General features: G+C 29.4%; 2 protein-coding genes across 16 annotated transcripts in view; one reads left to right on the forward strand and one right to left on the reverse strand.

The window, feature by feature from the left end:
- LOC129913090 (sodium/hydrogen exchanger 7) overlaps positions 1-21,733 on the reverse strand; it is a 29,895-nt gene extending 8,162 nt beyond the window's left edge. For 3 of the 11 annotated variants that reach the window (XM_055991560.1, XM_055991552.1, XM_055991553.1), the window contains exons 1-12: positions 21,156-21,731; positions 11,067-11,191; positions 8,773-8,967; positions 8,427-8,716; positions 8,215-8,356; positions 7,814-8,122; positions 7,640-7,751; positions 7,420-7,573; positions 6,360-6,411; positions 5,876-5,908; positions 5,539-5,598; positions 4,910-5,031 (exon numbers count right to left, since the gene is read on the reverse strand). In XM_055991560.1, coding sequence (XP_055847535.1) covers positions 4,910-5,031; positions 5,539-5,598; positions 5,876-5,908; positions 6,360-6,411; positions 7,420-7,573; positions 7,640-7,751; positions 7,814-8,122; positions 8,215-8,356; positions 8,427-8,716; positions 8,773-8,967; positions 11,067-11,191; positions 21,156-21,414 — 1,853 coding nt within the window. In that variant the 5' untranslated portion in view covers positions 21,415-21,731. Of the gene's footprint in view, positions 1-4,909; positions 5,032-5,538; positions 5,599-5,875; positions 5,909-6,359; positions 6,412-7,419; positions 7,574-7,639; positions 7,752-7,813; positions 8,123-8,214; positions 8,357-8,426; positions 8,717-8,772; positions 8,968-11,066; positions 11,192-21,155 lie in introns of all 11 variants that reach the window. The other 8 variants (XM_055991557.1, XM_055991558.1, XM_055991550.1 and 5 more) reach the window with 7 other exon arrangements.
- A 51-nt stretch (positions 21,734-21,784) lies between these two features.
- The window catches only part of LOC129913089 (kinectin), a 32,500-nt gene continuing 26,352 nt past the window's right edge, over positions 21,785-27,932 (forward strand). For 4 of the 5 annotated variants that reach the window (XM_055991544.1, XM_055991548.1, XM_055991547.1 and 1 more), the window contains exon 1: positions 26,358-27,116. The gene's annotated coding sequence lies outside the window, so the exon portion shown is untranslated. Of the gene's footprint in view, positions 22,199-26,357; positions 27,117-27,932 lie in introns of those variants that run through there. The other variant, XM_055991545.1, reaches the window with a different exon arrangement.

A 27,932-nucleotide genomic window follows, 5' to 3' on the forward strand; every position in this document is an offset into this window, starting at 1 on the left:
ATAACAATCTAGGTTGGAATAGTGTTAAACATATAGCTATATACAGGAATAGCTTTTCTCTTAACTAAAAACTGCTTAAAAAAACTTAATTATTCGAAATTATCAGTATTTTAATAGTCCCGACCTAAGATTTTATTTTCGAAATATCTCGAAAACTTGAGCCAAACATTCAAAACGGTTGCCACCACTGAATTCAGCATACTCGAATTAACTAGAATCGATGTGTCTCGCTTCTGTTGCCAAATCGAACTATCACAGTGTTATTATTAATAACTTTCTATGTGTCAATATGCTAACTACAAATACGCTTTAATGCACTCCGCTTAACTGAAAAAATTGGTTAAGTGCATCAAGAAATAAACATGCACTACATTCGGCTTTTCATTTATTAAACAAATTTCAACATTAAACAAAATTTAAACGCAAAATATGTGCTTCATATATTTGTTTTTCTGATAGGTACAGGTACCTACATATTTGTCGATTTTTTTTTTTTTAATTTTGACTATTTTCTTTTGGCCTATTTCAACCAGCGTTGATAAAATGTCAATTAAAAAAATGCATTTGAAATTTAAAAAAAAATTTTTATGCATGTATTACAATTTACAACCGAAAAATATTTGCATTAAAAAAAAATTATTATAATAATAATATTTTCACTTAAAATAAAATATTTTGCATTGAAAAAAAAATGTTATTGCAAATAAAAAACTTTCTGCATTGAAAAAGAAAACAATGCAAAATGTGTGCATTAAATGTTTTTGTTTTTATATTCGTCGAATTTAATTAAAATTATTTTTCATAGCAGCTCTGAGCAAGAATTTTGAATATGTCCCACCCGTGACCAAGTCTAATTTTAAAATATATGTGAATTTAAAAGTGCCATGGATTCATGAAAATTAATTTATGTCGTTTTCGATTGGCAGTCCGGAAGCGTCCGGAATCATTCAGAAGCCTTCTGAAAGCGTTTTATTCACACAAAACTGACACACAGAACGCTTCTCAGAAGAGAAATTCTCTTCCTAATTTATGTCGTTTTCGATTGGTTTCACTCGAGGATTAACTCGTTCTGAAATCCAATAAAACGGTTTGAATCACTTCCACTCAATTCTGTTTTTTTTTGCGTTTTTGAAAATTCTAAATGTCAAAAATTTGAATTAATTTTTTTTCTGGCTAACGAATGACATGGTATTAAAGTTGAAAAATTATAATAATGAGGACGACGACAAAGAAGATAATCATAATAAATAGTTCCATCGCTTTTATGCACATATTTCTATTTTTTTATTAATTTCAATTTCAGAAAACAATTAATTCTTGAATTAAAAAAAAACACACTGATTGAGTTTTTTTTTTGGCATTTGAAAATTCATGTATTAGTACTTCTTGAGTGGATTCTGATTTGAAATCGAGAAGAGAATTTCTCTTCTCAGAATCGTTCTAGCTGTCATTTTCATGCCAATAAAATGGTTTCAGAAGGCTTCTGAACGCTTCCGGACGCTTCTGGACGTCCAATCGAAAACGACATTAAATTCAGAAGCACTAATACATAAACACTTAAATGTCAACAAAAAAATACTCAATCATTCTTTTTTTGTTGTCATTCAAAATTTTTTTGTTTTTGATATTAAAATTAATTAGATAATTAAAATTGGTACCTTAATGCAATGGAATGATTTGTTTACCATTTTCTTCTTCATCGCGGTCTTCAGATTTATAATTTTTATAATTTTTTTGTTTGGAAGAAAAAAACTAAAATCAATATTTGACATTTGAAAAATTTCACAAACACAAAAAAACAGAATTGAGTGGAAGCGACTTGACCTGTTTCATTGGATTTCAGAATGGGTGGATTCTTGAGTGAAACCAATCGAAAACGACATTAGATTTAATACGTGTTCCTATAAAATCTCAAACGTTTTTTTTACGAAACTAGCAAAAAGACATTTAATCCAGTCAAAGTATCGAAAAAAGTGCCTTGTAAAAAGTGTTTTTAAAGAACTAGAATTTGACTTTAACTGACTGCTATTTTTAATTAACTTATAATACCTACATACAGTGGCGACAAAATAAAAAGCACATGTACCCTAAAATTTCTAAAATGAAAGTTTTTCGCACTCAATAGGATTCAGATCTGGGGACTGGCTTGACAATTCCATAACACCAATTTTTTGGACGGATAGCAATTGTTTCACAGACTTAGTCTTATGTTTTGGATCGTTATCCTGTAGAAATGTCCACTTTAAATGCATTTCCTTCACAGTAAAAGGTATAATAGTGTCCCTTAGGATTTCCTTGTACTTAAGGTGGTCCATAATACCCTCTATGCGATGAAATGGCCCCACACCATACCAAGAAAAACATCCCCAAACAAGAATACTAGCCCCACCATCCTTAACAGTCTATATTTTATACTGCGGGTCACATTTCAACTGGCCCACGCGGGGAATTTCCATATGGGGCATTTGGAAATGCACCCTATGGGGCATATTCTACCTTTTTCATGTTGCATAGGCCACAATTTCTTTTTTAATAAATCAAATATATCTATGTTCTTACTTCCTCATTCAGCTCTTTTAAGTTAAAAAAGTGCGAAAAACTTTCATTTTAGAAATTTTAGGATACATGTGCTATTTATTTTGTCGCCACTGTACATAAATTCAATGAAATTACACCAAAACGATAGAAAGCATTACAAAGAACAAAGAGCATTTTAATTTTTCCATCTACAACATAGCCTAGATGGGAAACCGACGAAGTTACGAATACCAGAGTTACGGGCGACAGAGTTACGGCCGTCAAAGTTACGCGAAACCGAAGTTACGAAAAACTAGAGTTATGTTAAGCTATGACATGTAATTTTTGGGTTGGCAACAATTGCGATATGGAATTATGGAAATACAAACATATATACATATACATATATTTTTTTTGTTTTTGTGAGAAGATCGCAAAAACGTTGAAATAGAAAAAAAAACATAAGTATGCTTATGTAAGTTTGGGGGACATAATTGAAATTAACTTCTTATTTGTCCAACTAATATTGCACCTACGTATTTTTTTTTTCTATTAATTAATATAATTATTCAAAGCGTATTTTGTAATACCCACTTTGTATATCTATACCTATCCAATCAAAATTTTACAAGATTAAATAACACCCATTTTCGCTTAACTCATTTAGTTCTGACCAATGAGAAAAATGTTAATCTCTTGTTTGTATTTCCATAATTGCATATCGTTCCTCGCAATTGTTGCCAACCCAAAAATCACATGTCATAGCTTAACCCTCTACCGCATACCAACCCATATATGGTTTATCGATTTCATATCGATTTATTTCCGTTATATTGCAGCAAATGTCAAAAAGAAAAAACTATAATAAAACTACGCCTATTTTTTATAATAAATCGGTTTTTATTATCAGTAAGAGAGTCGTGATTCTGAAATAAACTCATTTTTTCAAGAGCATGTGTAAAGTGCAAATCAGTGAATAAAAGTGTGTACTTTTCCGGTGTTTTTTTATAATAAACAATTAAGTTGCATCCAATTAAAAATAAGTTTCGTATGTATTTATTATACTTTTATATGTTAACGAAGTTTGTTTTTTGTTTTTATAATAATTTTTGTCTTTTTTTGGCATTTTTTCCAAAACACCATATATGGGTTATCATGCGTTGGCGATATACATTACTGATTTGTGTACGATTTTTAATTTTATTGTAAAATGAATTTGAAGTCTTTCTATAGAAAAAATAAGTGTGTAAATGCTATAACTCGTGATTGCTTTCGAAGTGATGATGATCTAGCTTCAGATTCTGGCTCTTTTTAACATCAAACAAGCCATCTCCGAGCACTTATATGTAAATCTTGATAAAATACAATGTCACGAAAAAGAGGACGACCTGCAACTTTGGCAGGTGATCAAAGCAGAGATGGAACAAAACAAAGGGGTGGCGGTTATACAAGTCACGGAAGTCCATCCCCATCTTATCCCGAAACTTCAATTCACTCACAACAACCAAGAGAAAAAGCCGTTGAATTCAGTGCCAACTGGAAACATCGACCATATCTCTGAATGGCAAAAAAAAAACGCAAATATGTCAAATTTGTGGACTCAAGACGTACACAATGTGTAGAAAATGGAATGTGTTCTTCTGCTACAATGATAAAAGAAAGAGTTTGAATAAATTCCATGAATAAGAAAAGTCCAGTGTAATAAAAACATACTTTACAAAACATACCTTGAATGCATACTAAACCATATATGGGTTATTAATTTTTTGCTGGAAATCACCTTGGTGCATACTAACCCATATATGGTTTATGTTTCCAAAAATTTATATACATGTAAAAAAATAAAAATTTCTATGTAATACCTTTTTTCAACCCCTAATAAAGCTAAAAAATTGTAAAAAAAATTTTTATATCACTTCAATCATAATTCATGCAGTAGAGGGTTAACATAACTTTAGAATTCGTAAAAAAAAAAATACATTTGAAGAGTCCGGAGGAAAAACAGCATGTCAAAAATAAACTAATGATAAGGTCTTGGAAAACTTGCTAAGCACTATCTGATGCCATCCTTTCTTTTAGAATACAAATTTAAGCTTTGCTAAAAAGATAAATAAATGATGTTCCTTTAGTACTAAGTTGTATGAAGAACAAAATTTTAAAATGCGTTTTTCTCGGGATGAGTTGGAATGAACTCATACTATTTTTCCTCTGGACCCATCATTTTTGGGTATAACTTTAACTATGCTCAAAAGAATGGTCAGTTTGTGGGAATTTAGTTAGTTTTAAGCTATAGTCCCTATCGATACATGAAATAAAAATAGATAGTGGCAAGCCCAAATGACACTTTCATTGGAGTAATTAGTTGTTCATGAATATTTATGTTAGTACTTACTTTGTATCAAAATTGCCCCATATACGCGCCAATATAGCCTTCTCATTAGTTTTTCTGCTGCCACCAGGTGTTGTTGCACCGCCCTCTAGGTCGGCATCCACATCCTGCAAATAACCATCAGACTGACTTAAATTCTCAAGCCTATTCTTTACTGAATATAATTCTAAGCGTTTATTATATTTTTATTTTTTTTTTCAAAGCGAATAAAACATACAAATTATTAAATTTTTAGAAAAATATTTATAAAAAAACAAACTAAAATAACAAAACTCTTATTATAATATTATGAAGCCTTATGTATTTTGAATTTGGCGCCATTGTACATAATTATAATTGCAAAAAACATTCTAACCAACAAAATACAAAAGCGGAAACAGTAAATTGTTGTAGGAAGTTTTTTTTTTTAATTGAATAAATTCTCACAAATGTTTTCTTGGTGAAAGAAAATAATATTGAAATTTTGAATTTGGAACATTTCTGTTTGTCTTTTTGTACAAAATTCGCAATCATAAAACTTTTTTTTTTGCTGTCAATTTTTGTTTGATTTGATGCAGAAACAAAGTAACACAAAAACAATCTTAAATAGTTTTTTTTAATTTAATAAAACTCGGGAGCTTAAAAACTCTCACCAGAGAACTTTGTCTTCTGGACATTGGCAATTGTCCTAAATTAAGTCCTGTGTCGATTGACTGCTTGAAAATATGAGATTTTCAAAGAAGTAACAATTTTTTTTCTTATTTTTTTTTTTTTATTTTTAAACAAATTAAAGTGAAGAGCGATAGAAAAGAAAAAAATATTGATGGAAATTTTGCGCAAAAATAAAATACAATACAAAATTTACCATTAAAAATTTGGAATTGAATTAGAATGAAAATTATATACAAAAAAAAAATATTTATAAAATATACAACAATATTAAATCAAAATATTTAATTGAGATGTTTAACTGTAAATGATAAAACATACCGCTGCTGCTGTATTTTCCATTGAGTTGTAAACCTTTTGCGTGCATTCAAGTTTGTTTTTTTTTTTGACCATTTTTTTTGGATTTTTAAATTTAATTTATTTTTTTAACAAAATTCGAAAAAAAAAATAAAAATATTTTTTTAATGAACAATATTGTTAGTAAAATTTAAAGTTAGAATGTTAAAAAAATGTACATGCAAAAGGGAGTAGAGTAAGCTTTTTTTTTTTTTTGTAGAAATAAACACATAGAACTAAGCCAATTAGAGTTTTAAAAAACGGAAAAGTAAAAAGTTCAAGAATTTGTTTTAAATTTTACCAGGCGCGTTGATTTCTACATTTTTTCGTTTTAATTTTTCTTTGTGCTAGCAAAAGTTTGAATTTTGTTTCTTTTTGCAAAATATTTAAGAAATAAGTTTTTTTTTTTAAGAAATAAAATACAATTTTTTACATAATTTATTTTAAGATAAACATTTTGAGTACTTACACTACGAACTTGATAGTTGTTCAATTGTTCAGTCTCCTCATCAACTCCAATTCTGAAAAAAAAATATTTAGGTAAATACAGATCCATAATTTTTTTTACAAATACAAAACTGAACGAAAAGAGAAATCATTTTAAAAACAAAATTGTTACCAGTCTCTACTCATTACCATATGTCAAAGGAAAAGCACCTAAATGAAAGGCTTCTTATTTCAAAGAAGAGACGTAAAACAAAAAGAAATCGTCAAAACACATAAGATAAACCAAAACGTTAACAATCAGGTTCAAATAAAATCATAAAGGTGAACGTGATAAAAAACTCAACGGGTCACTGTGGCGTATGCGTAACATTTTAATCGACTTCATTGTAAAGCATTTGAAGGTGTTGTTGGTACCACGATTATGTTTTCGGTGACCAATGCGTTGACCGATTTCGTTGATCGTCTAATTATAACTTAAATGTTCGTAAAGCCGATATGATTTTATTTTTCAGATGTAAGTTATTTCTGTGAAACAGGAAGTCTTTGGCTTCAAATCGGAATTTCTAAATTTTCTTAGCGCTCTGTCCAATCAAAAAAAAAAGTAGAAGATGTACTTAAGGAATCAATTTAAAAGATTCCCGTTGCTGAGATTTTAGAGAATTTTATGTAAAGCGAATCAGTAAGCGAATCCAATTTTATTTTAGTCAGGAGTATCTATTTTTCATTTTGTAGAACAAGTAAAAATGTTACGTAAACGGCATAGTTCCATGAGACAAGAGAAATTATTAAAAAATTGGCAACGAAACAGCTTTAAAATAAGAGGTTGTTTGTTCTCAAAACATGGAACCAAACTACTTAAAATTAACAAACTGCCAGAAACATGCAGAAAGTCAAGAAAAAACTACTGCAACCACTGATCGATAAGAAACCAAGATCTCTTAACACCAATAGGCTTAAAGTTAATAACCTCAACAGTAAAAAAAAAGTCACTATTAGCAACACTTACAAATCGAAAGGCTGTCATGTGAATCTTTATAACATACTTCAAAGAATTGATTTTTAAGAATATCAAAATAACTTACGGTATTTTGAGCCAATTGAGTAAGAAATTCGATGCTCCACCTTGAATTATCACTGTAAATATAACAATAAGTGATGTTGCTGTTAACATTGTTTGACGTGCTTCTGAAACAGTATTTCGAATTGCCAATGCAAATGACATTGCTCCACGAAGACCTTGATAATGAAAATTAAAAACAAAATTAAATACTTTCATATTTCAAACATAATCCATTTACTTACCAGCAAAGAACAACATATGTTGGAAGTTCGATGAGATCTTAGGTCTTCGATTTAAATTTAACAACCATGAAAGAGGATAGATATTAACTGCACGTCCAATAGCCGCACAAACCTAAACAATTTTTTCAAATTTAATTTGTTTCTTTGGGGATTCGAAATAATTAAGCTACTTACAAATCCAGTTATAATAAACACCGGATCAAAGTGATGTTTTGGAAATGTAAACATCGAAACTCCAATGTACGAAAAGATAAAGTTCTCAGCTAAAAAGTTTAACAACTCGAATATCTCCTTCGTTCGCACTCGAGAATCTTCCGAGAGATTGTTGTAGGTGTAATGGGCTTGACAAATTCCACAAAACAATACCGCCACAACACCTGTTAGCTCGGAAGCTTCTGCAATTAGGAACGTGCTGTACGACATAAGGACAAACAATGCTGCTTCGAGTAGAGGGAAATCTCGTACTCTGGTAAACTTAGTCAAGTGTTTAAGGGAGTTAAGGAAAATGCAAACAAAAATTCATAAAATAAATTATTAAAATAAATAAAACAAAAAAGTAAGTTTGAAAAGGATATCAATGCCGTGAAACATCCCATTGTAGCTCCAATCAATAGTGACAACATGAATATACAAAAGAAGTCACTCAAGGCCATAAAGAAGGCATTTGTCTCGAATTCTCCAGTTTTTGAATAATGTTCGCCATAGTTTTGAATTGCCCTTAAAGAAAAATACAACTTGATTAAAATTCATTCCACAAAAAAAATCTTAATTTCAAATTCTCACTTACCCACTCAATACAATGGCTACAGCATCATTTAATACCGATTCTCCAAATACCAAAGCATATAAATTCACATCGACATGCAAATCATGGAAGATGGCTAAAATTGTTAGTGGATCGGTTGGTGATATCAGCGCTCCAAAATACAGCGTGTCCAGGAATGTAAAACTGCTGCTCAGATATTCCGGCATCAGCTTCACACAGCCGTACATAATAGCGCCGATTAAGAACGCTGATAATGCTGTCCCCAATATCGCATATGTTAATATAGCTCCCAAATTACGAAAGAAGTATTTCTGAAAATAATTTATATTTATTTTTTGGAGACAAGAAGAATTGTTGACTGGCTTACCTTTTTGAGACTATAACCAGCATGAAAGATAATGGGCGGCAGAATGATGTTGAAGAATATTTCTGGATCAAATGTTGCCTTTAGATCGATTTCGTTTTCTTCAACTTGATAGACTTGACTTCGAAACACATATGCATATGTTTTGTTTTGGATGGGGTCCTTGTCGGTGGTATTTTGTGACAATTTGCCAGGGAACTAGAATAGAAGAATATAAATTAATTAAGGAATATTTTATAATATTACTCATGGTCAATTTTATATAATTTTTAGAAATACAGAACCAGGAAAAACATGCTTCTTTTTTCCAAAAAAAATAATGAGGAAGAAATATTGATTGGGGACATAAAGTCTCTAAATCCAGGTTTTGTGATTGAAGGGTAGTGTTCAACTAGAAGATTTTCGTATCTATAATCCGTTAGAATTGGGAATTAGTGATCATGATGGAATTTTTATTCAGTGTTAAATTAATTCCAAAAAGAATATTTTCTGAAATGTCAGAAAGCTTCTCCAAATTTATGAATAAATTTCTTTCAGGGAATTGGCTTCTCAATTGGCAGATTGCTAGGCAGGGACAGAGGTTAGGTTGACTTAAAAGTGGTTGTCTGATAAAGGGACAGACACTTCGAAGAAAATAATTCCTATATATTAAGTTGGCCTCCCTGTAATGTAGATATCTATCAAGTTGAGAATAATTGGTGTGATATTAAATTTCGCGAAGAAGCCTCCAGAGTTAATTGAACCCCTTAAATATTTACTTAACTGAACCTGGGACACTATATCTGCATTCACATGCAAAAAGCTGTCTGAGTCAATGTCTCGACAATTTGCAGCTGTGATACAAGCAAGAGCAGATCCAGCACCAGTAAATTATTTTTCGTTAATCATCATTTTTCGGAATAATCACTTTAGGGTTTTTGCTTTATTTTTACTTGCGATGTATAGGTATGTATATCCTGTCATCCTGTCTGTCGGTCTGTATAAGGAGCTACAGCCTAAACGGATGGATGGATCTACTTCAAACTTGGTATGTAGCAGTTTTTGGATCCTGTACAGATGGGTTTTTGGAATTAATTTATTTAGACCAAAAATAACGGTACCTGTCATATACTAATTTTGGAATAGTTATATTTTCTCAAAAATGGCTCAAACGATTTTTATTAAAAAAATCAAGTATAAGTTTTTAAATAAGGTCTATCTTTTAATGACAAAGTTTTTTTTTTCAAAAATCCTTATTAGCGGTACCTCTCATAGAACGGTTTTTTTAATTTCAAATTATCTTCCAAATTACTTATTCAATTTTAACGATTTTTTATGTAAAAACATTTATATTGCCTAAATATAAATCAAAAATAAAATTTAGAAAAAAATAATTTTTGACGAAGAAAAAATAACAAAAATAATAAAAAATTATTAAAATTATTTTTATTTTAAAAGGAGCGAAACGCTTTATAAATTTTTGGAGTTGAGGTCACTTGAACTTATAAATTGAAAAATAATTTTTGGATTTAAAAAAAAACTTTTTTGAAATTTAAACTTTACGTGTTGATTAAAAGTTTCTAAAAAATGGCAAATTTATTTAATTTTTTTTTTCAAAAAATTATTTATAAAAATTTACTTTAAAAAAAAAATTGATTTGGAAAATGTTTTTCTAATGCATCTTTATAAAAGAAATTAAACTGCATATTTTTTTTGAGCTCAATTTCATTTAAAGAGTTGTTTTTTTATATTTTAAGAACGAATTTTAAGTTTTTTTTTATACATTTACCAAATTTGTGTATAAAAAGTTGTTAGTTCTAAAAGCAAGTTCGTTCGACCCAGTCGTGCATTTTATTTTTCATGTTCTTTTTTTTTTATTTCTGTAGGATAATCATATTTGTGGATCTAAATTATTTAAATGATTTTTTTTTTTAATTTTCTAAGACATTTCCGCAGTTAAACTACAAAGTTAAAACTTTAACTTTATGATTTAAGTAATTCAACGGTCGACTACTATGAATGGACTGCGACTACGCCTAACCTTGAGGCGAGTTCAAAATACTTATTTTGCTACATATGAACAATGTATACATAAATATAAAAGTGTGTACTGTATGGGCTTAAAAAATTCAATTAAGACAGGGAATTTCTCTCATTTGCCTAATCTTTTATGTGTTTTATTCGCAAAAAAAAAAAAAACAACAAAAAGTATGAAGCAAAATTTTAAAAATTTGTTTGCCTTCTTTTTCTCTTATACTATTAAAAAGAATGAATTAAATGTAATGAATAATTTAAAATGTTGTAAAAAATATATTTACCTGCAACCATAATGTGTCTGGGGGTAAGGATTGGTTGAATTTTGGAATACCCTCTGGCTCGACAGCAAGATGAACAAGCGGAGTTGATGAGCCAGCATAACGTATAACAGCTCCAACGATAAGACCTGAAAAAAAAAACAAACAAAATAAAAAAAGGAAGAAAGAGTTATACACTTTTTTTTTGTTTTGTTATCTTTAAGTTTTAATTTTATTCGTGCATTAAGTTAATTAGTTGTGTAAAAGATATTATAAAATGTTTTTTTTTTTTCTACACAAACAATTTTAAAAGAGGGGAGTCATTAAAGCAAATTGTTCCCTTCATACATTTCTAAAATTTTATTCTAAACATGGTTGATGTTTTTCATTTTATCGCCGCAAGTCTCATTGAAAGCAAAAAATACAAACCATTTGTTCAAAATACAAGAGGAAGGTAGATTGCAAGTACATGTATAGAAGTACGAGTACGAGGTGTTATCGATAAAGATTATAATTAAGGTTAAGCACGATTATTGTTGAGCTAATAGAATATTTATAATCAACTTCTATTTATAACAATAAGCACCGTCATCCCTATGTTTCTTTATAGAAAAGAGATAGTAGCGAAGGCAAGATAGGGCCGAGAAATTTGCTCGGTTCGGATTATTTATAAAAGTAACAAGAGCTCTAAGGTGTAACTTAAAGACCTGAACAAAAAATTTTTGAACGAACATTAATTTAAAACTTCTCTCTAACATGGCTTCATTTTATATAAACAAATTAATTTCACTAGCAAACAATTTATGAAAACTGATCTAGAGACCATTTGTTTTGATAACAATCAACTTCTATAACCGCTGTTGTCGGTCACTCTTTTGTTTTGGAACAACAAAACCAACTAACGACGTAGTCAGTCAATTGTAATTTAACGTCAACATGTGTGCAAATCAAATCAATAAATGATGACAAATCAAAGCACATACATTATGCAGCTTTGAATTGTTGGACTTGGACACTGTCAATGACACTGCAACTACGAGTACCTATATAGACGTAGACAGTTTATGGTGGTTTCATGGGTAATGTATATCATACACGTCAACTGTTGCCGTGTTTATTGTGGGAGGTAATAAAAGTGCATAGCATGTTATTTAAAAAAAAAAATACATTTTAGTTGCAATATAATTTTACCTGATAATTTGACTATGCAGGTTTATAATTTTAAAGGTTTTCTTGGGAACTTTGTAATGAGATTTTTTTTTCACCTCTTATTAAAAAAAAAAACTCAAACATAGAGGGCTAATGAACTTATAATTCTATATATCGCTCTTTTTTTGCACATTTCTTATCAGTTTAGGAAGAAAGCCAATAAATAGTGGTTATGCGATAAGTGCCCCCTAATTAAATAAACACTTCAAATTAAATTGATTAGATGAACATTTAATAATCTTTAAATGATTAAAATTGTGACAAATTTCATTTAAACCATGCAAATACCAATTTTATTATTTGTTGTTGTTGTTTTTTTTTTTTTTTTTTTTTTTTTGAAAAATTTAAAAGATTAATAAAAGGGAGATAATAAATTTGGTAGCATTTGTGGATTCAAAAATGAATCATGGTTTTTATGATTTTGGAATACAAATTCATTTTTAATCTCAACGAAGTTTCTGGAAAATGTTACTTGGGAGAAGGGCTTCAAATTGAAGAATTTCAACACTGTGGGATTAATTCTTTTAAAAATATTTCTGCTGAGTGGTCTATTTAAAATTGGGCTGCAGGCAAAAACTCTCCATTATCTTTGGAGAGAAATTTGTAAAAAAAAAAAAATGAAATTGCATAAGTAGTTTTTTGCAAAAAAAAATTAAAGGTGATGTAATTCGACGTCAGAAGTACACAAAAAGATTATTTTCGATCTGTTCAAATAAAATTATTTAAAAAAAGTGACAATTTTGGTATTTTTTGGGAATCAGCACACGGAAATTATCATAATAACAATACAATTTACCAAGTCTTTTGACTTCATGTTGTCTGATAACAAGACAATGACCGCAAAATATCTATTAAAATTGCGAAATTTCAGACATTTGAGACCAAATATCAATAATCTGGTTTTTTCTAAAACTCAGTATATTATACTAATTTTTACTTGCGATATAGGTACTATAGGGCAAGTTTAGGATTCGTTAAAAAAAATTGAGCTCGAGATAACAATCAGACATGATATTAAGATGATGGAGAATGCCAAAAAAGTGGGTCCGGCAATTCTGACTGTCTGACCGTCTGTCTGACTAAAGATTTTCGAATTTTTTTTTTTCTAAAAATTCCTTTTCAAGCAAGTATTGAATGCAATACTTGGTTTTGTGTAAAAAATCATTTAAAACGGTGTTTAATTAACTATAAAAACAGATTTTATTTTTTTTTACACTACTTATGAAATTCCTTAAAAATATCAAATTTTCCCTGATTTTATTCAGTAAAAAGCTTTAACATTAGAGTTTTTTTTACCATAAGAGTAAGCACGTGAGACCCCAGTCGTGAATTTTATTTAATTTTGCTCTTCATTTTAGTAATTTGTTTTTCATTTTAGTTAAAAATGTTTAATGAGTAACTAGGTACTCAATTGAAGAAAAAATACCTATTTCAATTTTTGCTGTTAATTAAAAGAAAAAAAAAAAAAGATGTAACATAGGCACAAATGGCAGTTTCAGATTTTAGCGACCTCAAAACATAATTCTTTGACCTGATAACGACTACAAAAAATGATACCGGTGCAGGATAAATCAATATTTGTGTCACTCCAAATATCAATGACATTTAACCATTCACTATGCAATCGTATTTCATATCATTGCAAGTTCAAATTTAATCGTATATACCCTTTGATTGTCTACAACGACATTATTTGAATTCTAAATGCATTTTAAATTCAATTAAAAACAATGACACCTCTGCTCTCTATAGTTTGTAATGCAAAACAAAAAAAAATAAATTTTTTTTGTATCAACAGAGATAACTTCATGATTACTTTGTTAACCCTTTTTTGAACTTACAAAAGATATACTTTCGATTAATTCTACAAACAAAAGCTCAACCAATAATCAAATTGTGTACGCGAGTGGGTACCTCGCTAGTTTTCAATAATATTATGCGTTTGGGAATGAATTTGATTGGATTTGTCTACAACACGTAATCTATTCTATTCATAGTTATTTTTTTTTTTTATTTTTATTCAATTTTATTTCTGAAATTCGATGTCATCCCTGTGTCAATGTGGCTGAAGCAGTTTTTACAGTGGATGATTTCAATTAAAAAAATGGATTAAAATTAAAAAAAATTATTTTCCAAATGCACCAGAAAAGTTAAAAGAAATGTACAATTACGTTTTATTTTAATGATATCTTTCCCATTATACATTTTTTTTTCAAAGAGTTTCCAAAACTTAGAAGCCTTTTTTCTCAAAACTACAATTTTGCAGATTTGTGGTTTTGGCTTTGTGCCCACAATATTTTTGCATTTTATTTCCTCTTTATTTTTCAATTAAAAAGGTAAACTGCACTACAGTGCCAGTATTCATCAATATCAATCGTTGTGTTTTTATTGAGTCATACACATTTTTATTTTCTTCTTTTATAAATTTTATATAATACGAAGTATGGGTAAAGTGCATTATTGTAAAATACATCGTAAATGTTTATTTATTTAATTTTCTCTTTATTCTTAGCTAAAAATGTTTAAAATTTGAAATATATTGCAAATAAATCATTGAATATGAATAAAATCTTTTAAAATTTTAGAAACAAATGAAATATAGTTGTGTTAAATTTTATAGCAAAACAAAATTAGATTCACAAATTTTGATGATAGATTTTACATCTACTTAAAAATTTTTGTTTTAATTCTATTGTATTGTAAAAATTCATTATAAAGTGTGATTAGGGGTTTTCCCAGATGGGAATACATATAAAAATATTTAATAACTTTTACAAGCGATTTCAATAGAACTTGTTTACATATTTTTATATTTTTATTCATTTCAATATGGGGTGGTATTTTGTATAGTAATGTAGTGGAACACTATAAAAAAAAATATCAGATCTGACAATCACTTGTGTCTATAATTAGTGTATCTTGTTTGTGTAAAAAGAATTTATCGCTTAATTAATGTCATTATACTTTCAACTTAACTTTATGCCTCAATTGTGATTCGGTTACAAAAAAGTAATCAGAATCCACGAGTTAAATAAGACCAAATTAGCTACACTTAAGACAAAATTAAAGAAGATCTACGACATTATTTTGTGTGTTAAAAAAAATACTTGCAAGTGCCGGATCATTTCTAAGAAGTAAAATACTTTCCAGCACCTTAAGGCGGTGCACACTGGACTTCTCAATCCAATCTATCTAAATTCAATCCTTTGTTTTGTATTTCTGACATCGAGAAAAGTTGTCGAAAAGCATTTTGAATCGGAATGAAATTCATATTCACAGCACCAAAAATAACGGTACCTCCCAAATACTAATTTTAGAAAAGTTTAACTTTCCTTAAAATGGCTCAAAGGATTTTTATGGAAACATTTTTTTTTTTTTTTTTCGTTAATTAAAGTTTAAATTTCTGAATTTCTCATCGAATCTTTCAATACAAAAGCATTATAAAGGAGATGGCACATTTTTCTATGGAGCTTGGGCCCAGTGTGTTCACTAACGAAATGGGTATCAAATGAAAGGTGACGGTAAGCACATTACGTGGGTAAAATATTTTCAAATTCGTTTGTGGGGTTTTGGAGATATTTGAGTTTTAAGTTTTGGATTTCACAATCAAGATTTCAGCTAATTTTTCGAACAATTAATCGTAGAATGCGTAATAATGGGTGTACAGAAATAATATTGGTATCAAATGAAAGGTATTTCTCTTCTCTATAAATCTGTTTCAAAAATTTTTTTTCTTTGTTAAAAAAAAAAATAATACATATTAGGTATTTACTTCTCAAAAGGTGATTTTTTTAAGCGAGGCATTTGGCACATCGAAATATCAAAATATTCAGTGGTGACATGCACTTTTGTTTGCAATTTTTCGATAGCTTAATTTGTTACCTTTAATTCTATATATAAAATAGTTCTATAAAACATACAAAAACCTTATAATAAGCAAAATACACAAAAAACGCGCTGAAATATGCTTATTAAATAATAAGAATAGAAACTATAGTTCATTCAATGGGGAAAAATCTGGAAAAAGCTATGACGTCAGCAAAGTTTGAATGCAGTATTGAAGAGGGGTTTATCCCAAGTACAAATCTCAGATTGCGTATTGTTTGGTCTTGTGGGGCGACCGCCATTTTGAAAAACGCATTTGTCTCAATATCTCGAGAACGACTGGTCGGACAGAAAACTAGAAAGGACTTTTTAGATTGGAAATTAGTTAATCTTTCTTTTTCTATTACATCATTTTTCTCTAGGAGTTATAATTTCAGAGTTACACTACCGAAAATTGTGTGTTTCTTGATATTTTGAATATTTTAAACAACCCTTAGAGTTAAGTGCGGAATTACTGAGAATGAGATACTTTGCGGTTCTGTTACTCTGAAACTATAACTCCTAGAGAAAAATAATGTACTAGAAAAAGAAAGATTAACTAATTTCCAATCTAAAAAGTACTTTCTACGCATTCTACGATTAATTGTTCGAAAAAATAGCTGAAATCTTGATTTTTAAATCCGAAACTTCAAACTCAAATATCTCCAAGACCCCACTAACGAATTTGAAAATATTTTACCCACGTAATGTGCTTACCGTCACCTTTCATTTGATACCCATTTCGTTAGTGAACACACTGGGCCTAAAAATGTGCCATCTCCTTTTTTGATTTAACAAACAAATTTTTTTCAACAATCAAATTTTTCGAAAATGGGGCATTCAATATTTTTGTTTTTTTTAGATTTTGATTAAAATCTACTGCTAACATTATTCAAAACTTTGTTTTCAAAAAATTATAAAAAAAATTAGTTTTTCTACAGTGCATTTAAATTTTATTTAAAATAAGCTCAACAAAAACCCTTAATGTATCTCTGACCATGAAAAGTCCATTCTCCCAGCCTAGGAGAATATTTAGGGGAGTTTGAATTTTTCAGTACAAAATTTGTTTTTTGAATATCATCTAAACGTAGGGTGATTTTTGGGGAATTTAGGGGAATTTAAATTTTTCAGTGCAAATTTTTTTTTAATATCTCCTAAACGGAGGGTTGAAGAACTATAAAATTTGGTATTAAGGTGTAGGTATATAGAACTCTAGGTGCACAAACGATTGCAGTTACGTCTATTTCAAAATTTGAGCGTTTTAGACGATTTTTCATTTTTCTGACTTCCTATAAAAAAAAAAAAAAAGAATTTGCTCTAAATTTTTTTTGGAGGGTTTACAAACGAAGATTTTGGGCGGACAAACATAGACAAACGTTGGACAAAAGAATTAGACAAGTTTGGGTCAAAAATTTTGAGGTCGCAGTTCTGGCTTCACAGAGCTTCCCCCTCTTCTTGCGTGCGCCTTGACAATTACTTCCTCTTCTGCGCCGAAGACAAAAACATTCGGTCCGGCGCGTTATGGTGCAAGTGTCTATAGCGCATAGCTAGTCCTTTGCTACCTCGTCAAAGCATAAATCTAAAAAAGTGATTTATGTTCCTTACACAATTTGACAATATACTTACATACCCTACAATAACTTAATTTTTACTTTTTTTCTAAGTGAAAGCTAAAAAAAATAATTATCTTACGCTGTACTTTCGTTTTTTTTTTTGTTCTGCTTTGTGAATAAATTTAAAAAACCATACTTTTAAGGTCCTTCTATATCTTAATGCAAAATTCTGTTTACCCAAGCAAATAAATACGCAAGAAACATTTTCCCTTTTTAATGTTAAACCAAGCATATAATAAATCATTTGCACTTCTTTCTTCAACCATATGTTAAGCAAGCACTTTTGATTCAAAAGCAAATCTAATTGAATTTTATTTTTCATTCATATATTACATTAATAAAATAAACTCACAGACATCAAGGTCATTTATTATTATACCTACCTAATGCAACATGCACAAAGAACATGTCATAAAGTGTAATCAAAAAGTTAATAAAACAAAATTTTACTTAGATACAAAAGCAGATAGCTACGAATGATGTACATATCTCTTTTGGCTAAACAATAAAAAAAAATTCTGAAAAAATCAATGAACAGTCTAATATTACAGGTTTTTGAATAGATTTAATATTATTCTTCTTTCTATGGAATCATTGATCGTCTCAAGTTCTTTGGAAACAATTTTGCAAATATGTGAATAAAAACAAAAAAAATCCCCACACCGCTTTCTAATTTATATTTAACAAAAACTCTTTAGCATAATTTTTGTTGGTATAAACAAATCGTTTAAGGTTCGACCCAGTTGGCCTTTCATTTGAATCTTTGCGTTTTATTTGTTTTGTTTTTTTTTCTCTCTATCATGTGATAAGCAGCTGTGTAGAGTTAATAAAACACGTTCCAGACAACGACGACAAGAGTAAAGAGAATTGCGCGATTCTACTTAAGCGATCATCATTTTTAAGAAAAAAAAAAAAAAACCAATTTGAAAAATTTATTCATGGGATTTGTCATCGCCACCCCTCCAACAGTGTTGCCACTGAAAAAAATCAAAAAGGGGTAAAAAAGGAGCCAGAAACAAACAAAAAAGGGCCAACCATAAAATTTCGTAAAGCTAACAAAAAAAAAACTTACATAATATACAATGGACTCTCGCTAACTTGAACATACGAAAACTTGAACATCCTATTTTCTTAAACTTTTTCTCTATAATATGAATAATTAAAGTACATACATATTTGAAGCCCTATAACTTGAACAAATAAATTGTATTTTAACAGAAGTTTGAATTTCCTCAATGTAGGTTTGTAATATTGTATTTTGTGTAATTTATATTCATTTATAATAGCAAATTGAATTCGTACAAACACGAAGACTTTTTATATGTTCCAGTAACTTGAACAATCCAATAACTTGAACAGGCTTGGTTTTGTATGTGTTCAAGTAAGCGAGATTCCACTGTATATATCACAGAAATCATATTGGGCTATGTTCATTGACACTTTCAAAGCTGCTTCTAAGAAAGACTATAGTTTTTTCTATTTAAATTACATTGGATAAACCCCAGTCTTAGGTAAACTGGGGTCTAAAAACGACTATGAATATGCCCCATTATAAACCTTTATTTATAAAATTAATTAATGAAAAAAAAAAAAACAAATGTGAATATTTCTTGACAAACTATATGCACATCTATGCATTAACACATTTTTTTAAAAATATACTTTCGATATTTATACACTAATTTGGTTTTGATATACCCAGTTTTCATAATCTTGTCTTGGTTTTATTAAATTAAGAGCTGACATCAAGGAATTGCAAGTGTTTACATTTAATCTATTAGTAAGATTATTTTTTATCAGTGCCAGTTTGAAAAATATTCTTTGAGCTGAAGCACATAATTTCATCCAAACTAATTTTACATGACCCGATACGTCCTGAATTTGAAAAAAATGTTTTCAAAATCCATGTCAGCAGATCCAACCTCAAACATTTTATATTCTCCAATAATTTTGTTGGAATTCGATTAAATTCTGGAAAACAGAAACCACTGTCCATGTTTTGTAACTTTTATTACTGAGATAAAATATTTTAATTACTTGAACGAAATTTGTTTTATTTTAATAAGATAAAATGGATTTTAATTATCTTATCAAAATGAAACAAATTTCGTTCAAAATCATAAATTTATCAATTCATAATTGAATCGTTAGTTTTAAGAACGGAATAAGTCCACTTTCTTTCGAAATTGACTTTTTGATGCAAATGTTATCTTTAGGCGTAGACAAATCGTCTCAAATGAAAAAAAATAAAAAAATATTTTGGGTGTCGAAGTTACAGAACTTGAAAATTTTTATTAGTTTGAAGAACAGAATAAACCGCGGAGTGCTATTAAATGAGAGGGTGAAAATTGAAGATAGGGGTGCAAAAGCCCCCTTTTTGGTTTTTTTTTCAATATATTATGTATCTCGGAAACAAAGCATAATTTTGATAAATTGATTTGAAAACTTCTTATAGAGAATCAAATTTAATATCGGAAAAATGTGTTTTTAAAATTGAAAAAAAAAAAATCCATACCAAAACAGTAAAAAAAAACATGAAAAAGTGAAGAAAAGCGATTTTTAATGATATTTTTTTTTCGGGCTGAGATAGTCATTATGCATTGCTCTAAAATCTAAATAAAAACAGAAGAATAAATTTCATTCAAAATACTGCGCTCAAAAAGTTTTTTCATTAAAAAGAATGATCATTCTTATCCTTATTTTCTCATTTTTTGATTTACTCAAGTAAAAAACAGACCACAACAAAAATGTTTGTTTTACTATGTATAACACTTTTTTGTTTTGATTACCTACTCAAACAATCTATTGCTATCATTAAAACTTTTGTTTTAAATAAATTATATGTTTATTTCATTCAAAATTTGGCTTTTAGGTGAAATTTCAAACCGTAAGTGTTAAGAACGGAATAAGTCCAACGTTTTTAAACCGTTATACCGGAAACCGATAGAAATGAGTTTTTTAACTTAATTCGACTCAAATCCACATAATCTTTATTTTATCTGAAGGTCAAACATCTGAAAACAGTTAAATATAGAAGCTATTCAGTTTTTTGCGTTTTCCAACAATTTTGCAAAATGGACTTATTCCGTTCTTACAACCGATAATTCAATTTCAGAGTTTGAATTAAGAGAACAAAAATTTTAACTATAAATAAAAAAGGGCCATTTTTGTAATTTTTAAAAAAGTGGGGGCACGGGCCATTTAGCCCCTAAAGTAGCCAAACGGCAACACTGCCTCCAACCCCCCACCCACTCTCTCCTCCTTTTCCAACAAAAAAAAAATGATAAGAGAAGAGGTGTTGCATAAGATTGACACGACACTTCCAACTCAAAGGATTCCCATTCAATATTGTAATAATTTATCGATTAAACATTTTGAAAAAAAAAAATGTATAATGTCCTTTGTTGAAAGGACCTTACAAACTCACCATAGATAACAGCCAATCCAGTCTCATGCAGCCATGAAACTCTGTGATGCTTAAACAGCCATATTGTTAGAACTGTGAGTGTCAGCAGGAACGTATAAACCAACAGATTCAAGCTGTCGATTCTGTGGGTGAGTGTAGCCTTGGCGTCGAGCGCGATATCAGTGGCCGTGGCATTGCACTTGGCCGATATGCTTATTAAAGCTAATAATATACTAAATACTATTGAAATACCATAACGACGTTGTAATGAAGATGACATTATTTGACCACTTTGACTGACTAACTACAAAAGTGAAGCTGCTGTTATTTTAGAAACAACACAAAGGAAGAAAAAAAGAAAAACCAAACCGATTTTTCACAACACGACGATGATGTGAGTTTTCTTCCTCCTCCTTTTTTAAGCAAGAACAAACGACAAAAAAAAAACAAGTAATTTTCAATCGATTTATCCGGAAGCCGATGTCAGTGAATCGTTCGTCAGAGAGGAGAGACACACAACGAGGCAAACAAGAGACTAGAGTGAAAAAAAAGGATGACCAAGACGACGACGACGACGAAGATTTTGTTGTTGTAGTTTTGTAAAATTTTTTTGGAAGAAAATACTATTTTCTTTTTGGGGGGGGGGGCAATCAGGACACGAAAAAAGGGGGGTTTTCTTTTGTGATAATTATTTTACATATACTCTAGAAAAACCTGGCTAAAGAGCCAAACAATTATACAATTCATTATATTTTCTTATTTCACTTGTTTTTCGTTTCACATCATTCTCTCAACGATTTGATGTGGATTCTTGGTAATTTGTTATTTATTTCTAGGTTTTATTTTTGCGAAATGACAAATTTTTGTAATTATATTCTTTTTTGTCACAAGAAATATATTTCTCTTTCGTGCGTTTTAAATTTTTTTTATTGCTTTGGCGTTCGTTCTTCTTTTTCGACTGAGCATAAAGAAAAATTGAAAAATGTGTGATGGCCGATGAATATCACAAATTTTTCTCATTTGCTTTGGTGTTCTTTTTCGTTGAGTCAAGATGACAGTGACAGGTAATTTTTTTGTTGTTGTTGTTGTAGAAATTTGTATGATTTGTTTTGTGTTGTTGATTCGTTTGTAATAGTAAGTAAGAATGTCAAATTGATGAAAGATAGTGGGAATAACAAAGAATAAATAAAAAGAGTGAGAGGAGAGGTGTACATTTTTTGGAATTTTGTTTTGTTGTTTTTTGTATATTTTGTTTTGGTTGTATTTCTATACAACAGTTGTTTTTAAATAGGAATGAGGGAGATGGATATGTTGGATGTTGTAGAAATGAGAGAAATGAAATTTTTAGTGATGCCATTTATTTAAATTGTAGTAGATTGATTGAATTTTGTAATTTTCGGGGTACTGTGAGAAAAAAGTAATAGTTATTTAAAAAAATGTAATAATAGCCCCGTTCGATTGGAGTGGTGGTAGTTTACTCATGAGTAAATCTAGTACTAGACATGATCTTCTACTCGAGCTTTGCATATAAAATCTATAGTACTATCATGAAAAACAGCGCCATCAAAAAAGTAAGCTAGCGAACGAACTAAAAAATAATATGTCAAATTTCAAACAGAAATGTATATCTCATCTCCTTACTCCCATTATTAATTCGATCTAAGCGCCCTCGCGACCACTCAGGTAACGAACAAACTAAAAAATTGCACTTCATGATAGTACTATAGATTTCATATACAAAGTACTCGAGGAGATACGAAAGTGTAGTTGTTGTAGTAGATTTCTACTCACGAGTAAACTACCACCTCCAATGAAACAGGGCTACTATAATCCAAGCGGCGACCGTTGAGTTTTCTTTTGGCGGCGACCGTTGAGTTTTCTTTTGATACTGAAAATGAAAAAATAAGAGTTGCCACTTTTTAAATAGTAACTTCTATGAGGGAAACCTATTAAAAGGAAAAATTGTCACATAACAAATACTAGCCCCTTTCCATTGAAGGTGGTAATTTTCTATGAGTAGAAAGTGCGTTCCATTGAAAACCGCTAGTAAACTACTAGTGGTACTTTGCCACCTCTCAAAGGAACAGGGCTACCCAACAAACATTATCCCTTCTATAAAGCTTTATAGGAGCTACATTATCACCTGTAAAGCTTTATAGGAGCAAATTTGTTAGTCGGGTAATAATATAGATATAGAGAATGTAAGCCTGCGAATTGGGCAACCCTATTCAAATAAAAATAATACTGCAAAAAATTTTCTTTCAACAAAAGAGTACAACTTTTTATGCACTTAAAGGCTAAACTATGTATATACTAAACTTAAGCTGCTGAGACCCTCTTTTGTCTTTAAAGACAAAGACTTGGCAAAACTCTACGCAAATAAAAACATCACTAAAAAACTAGCGCAAAATTTTAGTAATTTACCTAGCTAAAAATCAGTCTACTTTTGACTTCGTAAATTAGTAGGATTTTACTAAAACTCAATTTTAAAGTTCAAGTGACCTCAACTCCAAATTTATAAAGCGTTTCGCCCAGGCACGACAGTGGGCTCATCAGTTAGGGTAAGGGTACGACAGATCTAACTGATGAGCCCACTGTCGTGCCTGGGCGAAACGCTTTATAAATTTGGAGTTGAGGTCACTTGAACTTTAAAATTGAATTATATTCAATCGCTCCACTTAAAATAGAAATAATTTAAATAATTTTTATTATTTTTGTTATTTTTTTCTTCGTTATTTTACTAAAACGTTTAAAATTTTGCTCTACTATTTATTCAGTCAAAGTGTATGTTTGATAAAGGTAAAGGGAAAAACATACCTACATCAGATTTTAGTTAAGACTCTTTTCTATCTTAAAAAATGCCGGATGTTACCTCTAAAATAGGGACAAGTACTCTGCAACCCTACGCAAATGCAAAAAAAAAAAACACTTCTTTTTCACACAAATTGTGTGATATTTGATGGAGTTAAATGCCAAAACATACATCAGATTTTAGTTAAGATTCTCTTACATCTTAAAAATGTTGGATGTCAATTCTAAAATACGGACAAGAACTCGGCAACCATACACGGAGAAAAAAGGTCACCTTAAATTAAGATGATGCACACCTCTTAAATCCCACAACCTTAAAACTGAACGATGTCCACTTAAAATAAGTGGAATCCGTTTAAATTATGTGAAATTTAAGGTGAACTTCATTTCATTTTAATATGAATTTTCATCTTAAAAGAAAACCGACAAAAAATAGAAATTAAAAAATTATAGTTAGGCTTTAGATTTGGTTACAGTTTATCAATTATCACACTTATTTCCAACAGTGAGATAGCACGATGGTTTTTGGTTACTTTAATGATTTTTGAGTTTCTGGAGTTTGAATCCAAGTAGCTATCGCCATTATTATTATTGGCCAAAATAAAATGTATGAAAGCGTATGAAAAGTGTAAGACTATAGTAACAGTAATTATATTTTTTGACGTTATGGAACTCAGCTTTTCTATTTTCCACTTTTCAAATAAAACAAAAAGATAGATTAGATATATCTACAATTAATCACCTATCTGTTTGTGTTTACTTTACGTCATGACTTTCGAACCTAGAAGTTTTAAAATCATTTTCAAATTTGAAACAATTGAAAATAATTTAACGCAATTTATCAAAAAATCCAAAAATAAAAACTAAAATCCTATTTGCAAAAAAATAAAAGTAATTTATAGTTCCTTCCGTCGCAATCTATATACTGCGTATGTATTTAAGGTACACAAAAGAATCACATTGGAAAAAATAACACATAGAAAAAATATCTTAGAGAGACGTGTATAAGACACGACATGTAAAACAATTATTTTGCAATGATGATAATCTTTGAATTTGGATATTTGCCAAATTCGACAATAGCGCACATTTTTCAATTACTTTATTCCCTTGATTTTCTCAAAACACTTTGGATTTTATATTAAAAAAATAAAATAAAAATAATAAAAGAAAAAATAAATTCAGAGTTATTTTAACAAAGTGAATCTACAAGAAGAATTTTTTTTTGTTGGAATAGGAATTCGATTTTAAGTTTAAATTTTATTGTTGTTGTATTCTACGATCAAGAATGAAGTCAAAGAAATCTAATCAAATTAAATAAATTGGAGTTTTTTAGTTTACATTTATTTTTTATACAGTCAGTCGTTTCTAGAACAAAAGAGAAAAAGGTTGAAGTTGTCAATCAGATTAATTTGAAAAATGGACATGGTTCTCGTATGTACATTATTTACATAGTTTACATTGCCAAATAGTTGTAGCTCATTTATGCGGAGTGAGAAAAGAATTGGTCCAAGTAAAGATCCCTGTGGAACTCTTGTTAAACGTCAAGGAAGTTATGGAAGAAGACTTAAAGCATTAGACTTAAAAAAAAAGCAAAATTTGGATGAAATGATCACCTAAAAAATGAACGGTGAACAGATTAAACTTAAATGCACTAATTCTAGCATTTTCATTCAAAATAAAAAAACAAAACATATTCAATGCAAATTTTAAAATCGACATGCCTCTATAAATATTTATTGCTCATTCGAATTCTAGGTATGTATATCAAATATGCAGGTTGAAAAGAATGAACCAAAAAAAGTTACGTATACGCCCGAGTGACACTTGTAGTATATTCATTTGAACCAACCAACGTCATTGCAGCGAGAGTGTCAACAAATTTTCATTCATTAAAATACTTTTCATACATTTTGCGTGGGTAATTGAAAAAGAAACACAAACAAATGTCTACACGTGCCATTTCAGAGGCACAACGAATCAAAATGTCTGCGCATTCCAAATTTGGTATTGGCATGCTCACTTTAATGGAAATTTTCAATTCAGTTTTATATCAGAAATCTTTTTTGGTTTTTAAAAACGATAACTCAATGAAAAATAAGAAAACATAATTCAATTGGTTAAAGATTTATTATCATTTTATAAACAATCATCTCCCGTTTATATATATGAATTCCAAAAGACCACTTCAAAAACAAGAATTAACTTCCTTAATGTTTGTTCTCAAAATAAACAATTTAAACTGAAAAAAAAAAATATAAAAATTACATGAATTTTTTCTGTTCTCTGAAGACAAGAGTGTGAGAGATATTTTTTCTAGCAGGTTTTCGAAAATTCCCTCTGCATTCAAAAAACCAATTCCCAATTCAAAAAACAGATTTTTCGATCATGATATTCAGTTGTGTTGAAAATGTTGAAACATTCGGTTCGGTTTATTTTCACTTTGTTATAAACTCTGAGGGTACATATATTTGAAAAAAAAAAAAACAACAAAATATAAGAAAAGAAAAACAGGGAAGGGGTTGTGCGCAGAAGGAAATACCGACAAAAAATTTAAAATTAGCCATCCGGAGGCAAATTTTCACCCGAAATTTTTCGTTTTGTTAAAACAATTGCTCGCCTGTTTCTGACGTCGATAGATTTTGATTTTTGAGATAAAAAATTCAATATTGCATTTATAATTTGTATTCAAATATAATAATTATATTTTTTGAAAAATTAAGAAAAAGCCTTTCCCAATCGTTAAAAAAGAAAAAAAATCTCGTACTAGAAAGTTGTTCACCCAGTGCCGATCTATTTTTAAAAATCAACTTCGACGTTCAGTTTTTTTTTTGTTGTTTCATATAAAAAAAATTAAAAGTGAAAAAAAATTAGTTAAAAAGGTGTTTTTTATTTAAATTTTCAAAAAATTGAAAAAAGTTTTTTTTCATAAATTAAAAAAAATAATATTCCAATAGAAGTTACTAATTTTAAATTCAATTGGAATCTACACGTAAATGTTACGCAACAGTGTTTCTCCTTTGTGGATTATCAGAACACAATTCTCTATACCCTGATATTTCGAAGAAACACAAAAAAAAAAAAGAAAACAAAACCGTTGCTGTCGTCTTCCATACAACATCGACACACAGAGAGATACACAACATTTCGACGAACGCATAATTTGCAATTGTAAGTCAGAAAAACAAACATGTTGCATTTGTCAAAATGAAAAGTAAAAATATTAGGACAGGGAACTGGCCGAAAATTAGGTTATTCGTATTATTTTGGCAGACAACCATAATTTTTTTTTTTTTTGTGTACCAGAAGAGTATATTGTAGTTTTATGTCATTTTTTTCGAATTTTTCGAAAATGGTTTTCGAAAAATTGTGATTTTTCGAAGTATTCTCTGAGAAAATAAAATGAGATAGTTTTGTTTTATTGTATTTTTTTTTTTTGTGTAAGTAGACATGAGATTTTTTTAAAAAATATGTTTTGAGAGGAATTAAATGAGAGAGTGAGAAAAATTGAATTTATAATTTAAAAAAAAAAAGAAGAGAAACATTGATAATGTAAACAGGGCTTTTTTTCTTCTTTATTTGTGTCATGGCGTCTGGAGAATGACATTTTACACAATTTCAAGGTAGAATTCTGATAAATCATATCAGAATTTTTTATTTTTGGAAATCCAGGCCATGGTCTAGATTAAAATATTGTTTGACTGAAAGGAATGATTGTGATTTGTTTTAATGATGGAGACATTAAAATAAATTTATACTATAAGGAAGTCATAAATTTGAAAAGTCAAAATTGAAGAATGATTTTAGAAAAGAAATTAGGTACCTATATTTGTAATCTTTTAAATTGATTCTCCAATTAATACCTAAAATTCAGCAAAAAAAGACCGGCATTTCCATGAGTTTATCCTAATTCCAATCGATCTGTCAAAATTACACTGCTTTATTTCAAAATGCATTTTTGATTGGGATTGTTTACAATCTTCTGTG

The sequence above is a fragment of the Episyrphus balteatus genome, chromosome 3 (assembly GCF_945859705.1).
Source record: "Episyrphus balteatus chromosome 3, idEpiBalt1.1, whole genome shotgun sequence".
Taxonomy (NCBI): Eukaryota; Metazoa; Arthropoda; class Insecta; order Diptera; family Syrphidae; genus Episyrphus; species Episyrphus balteatus.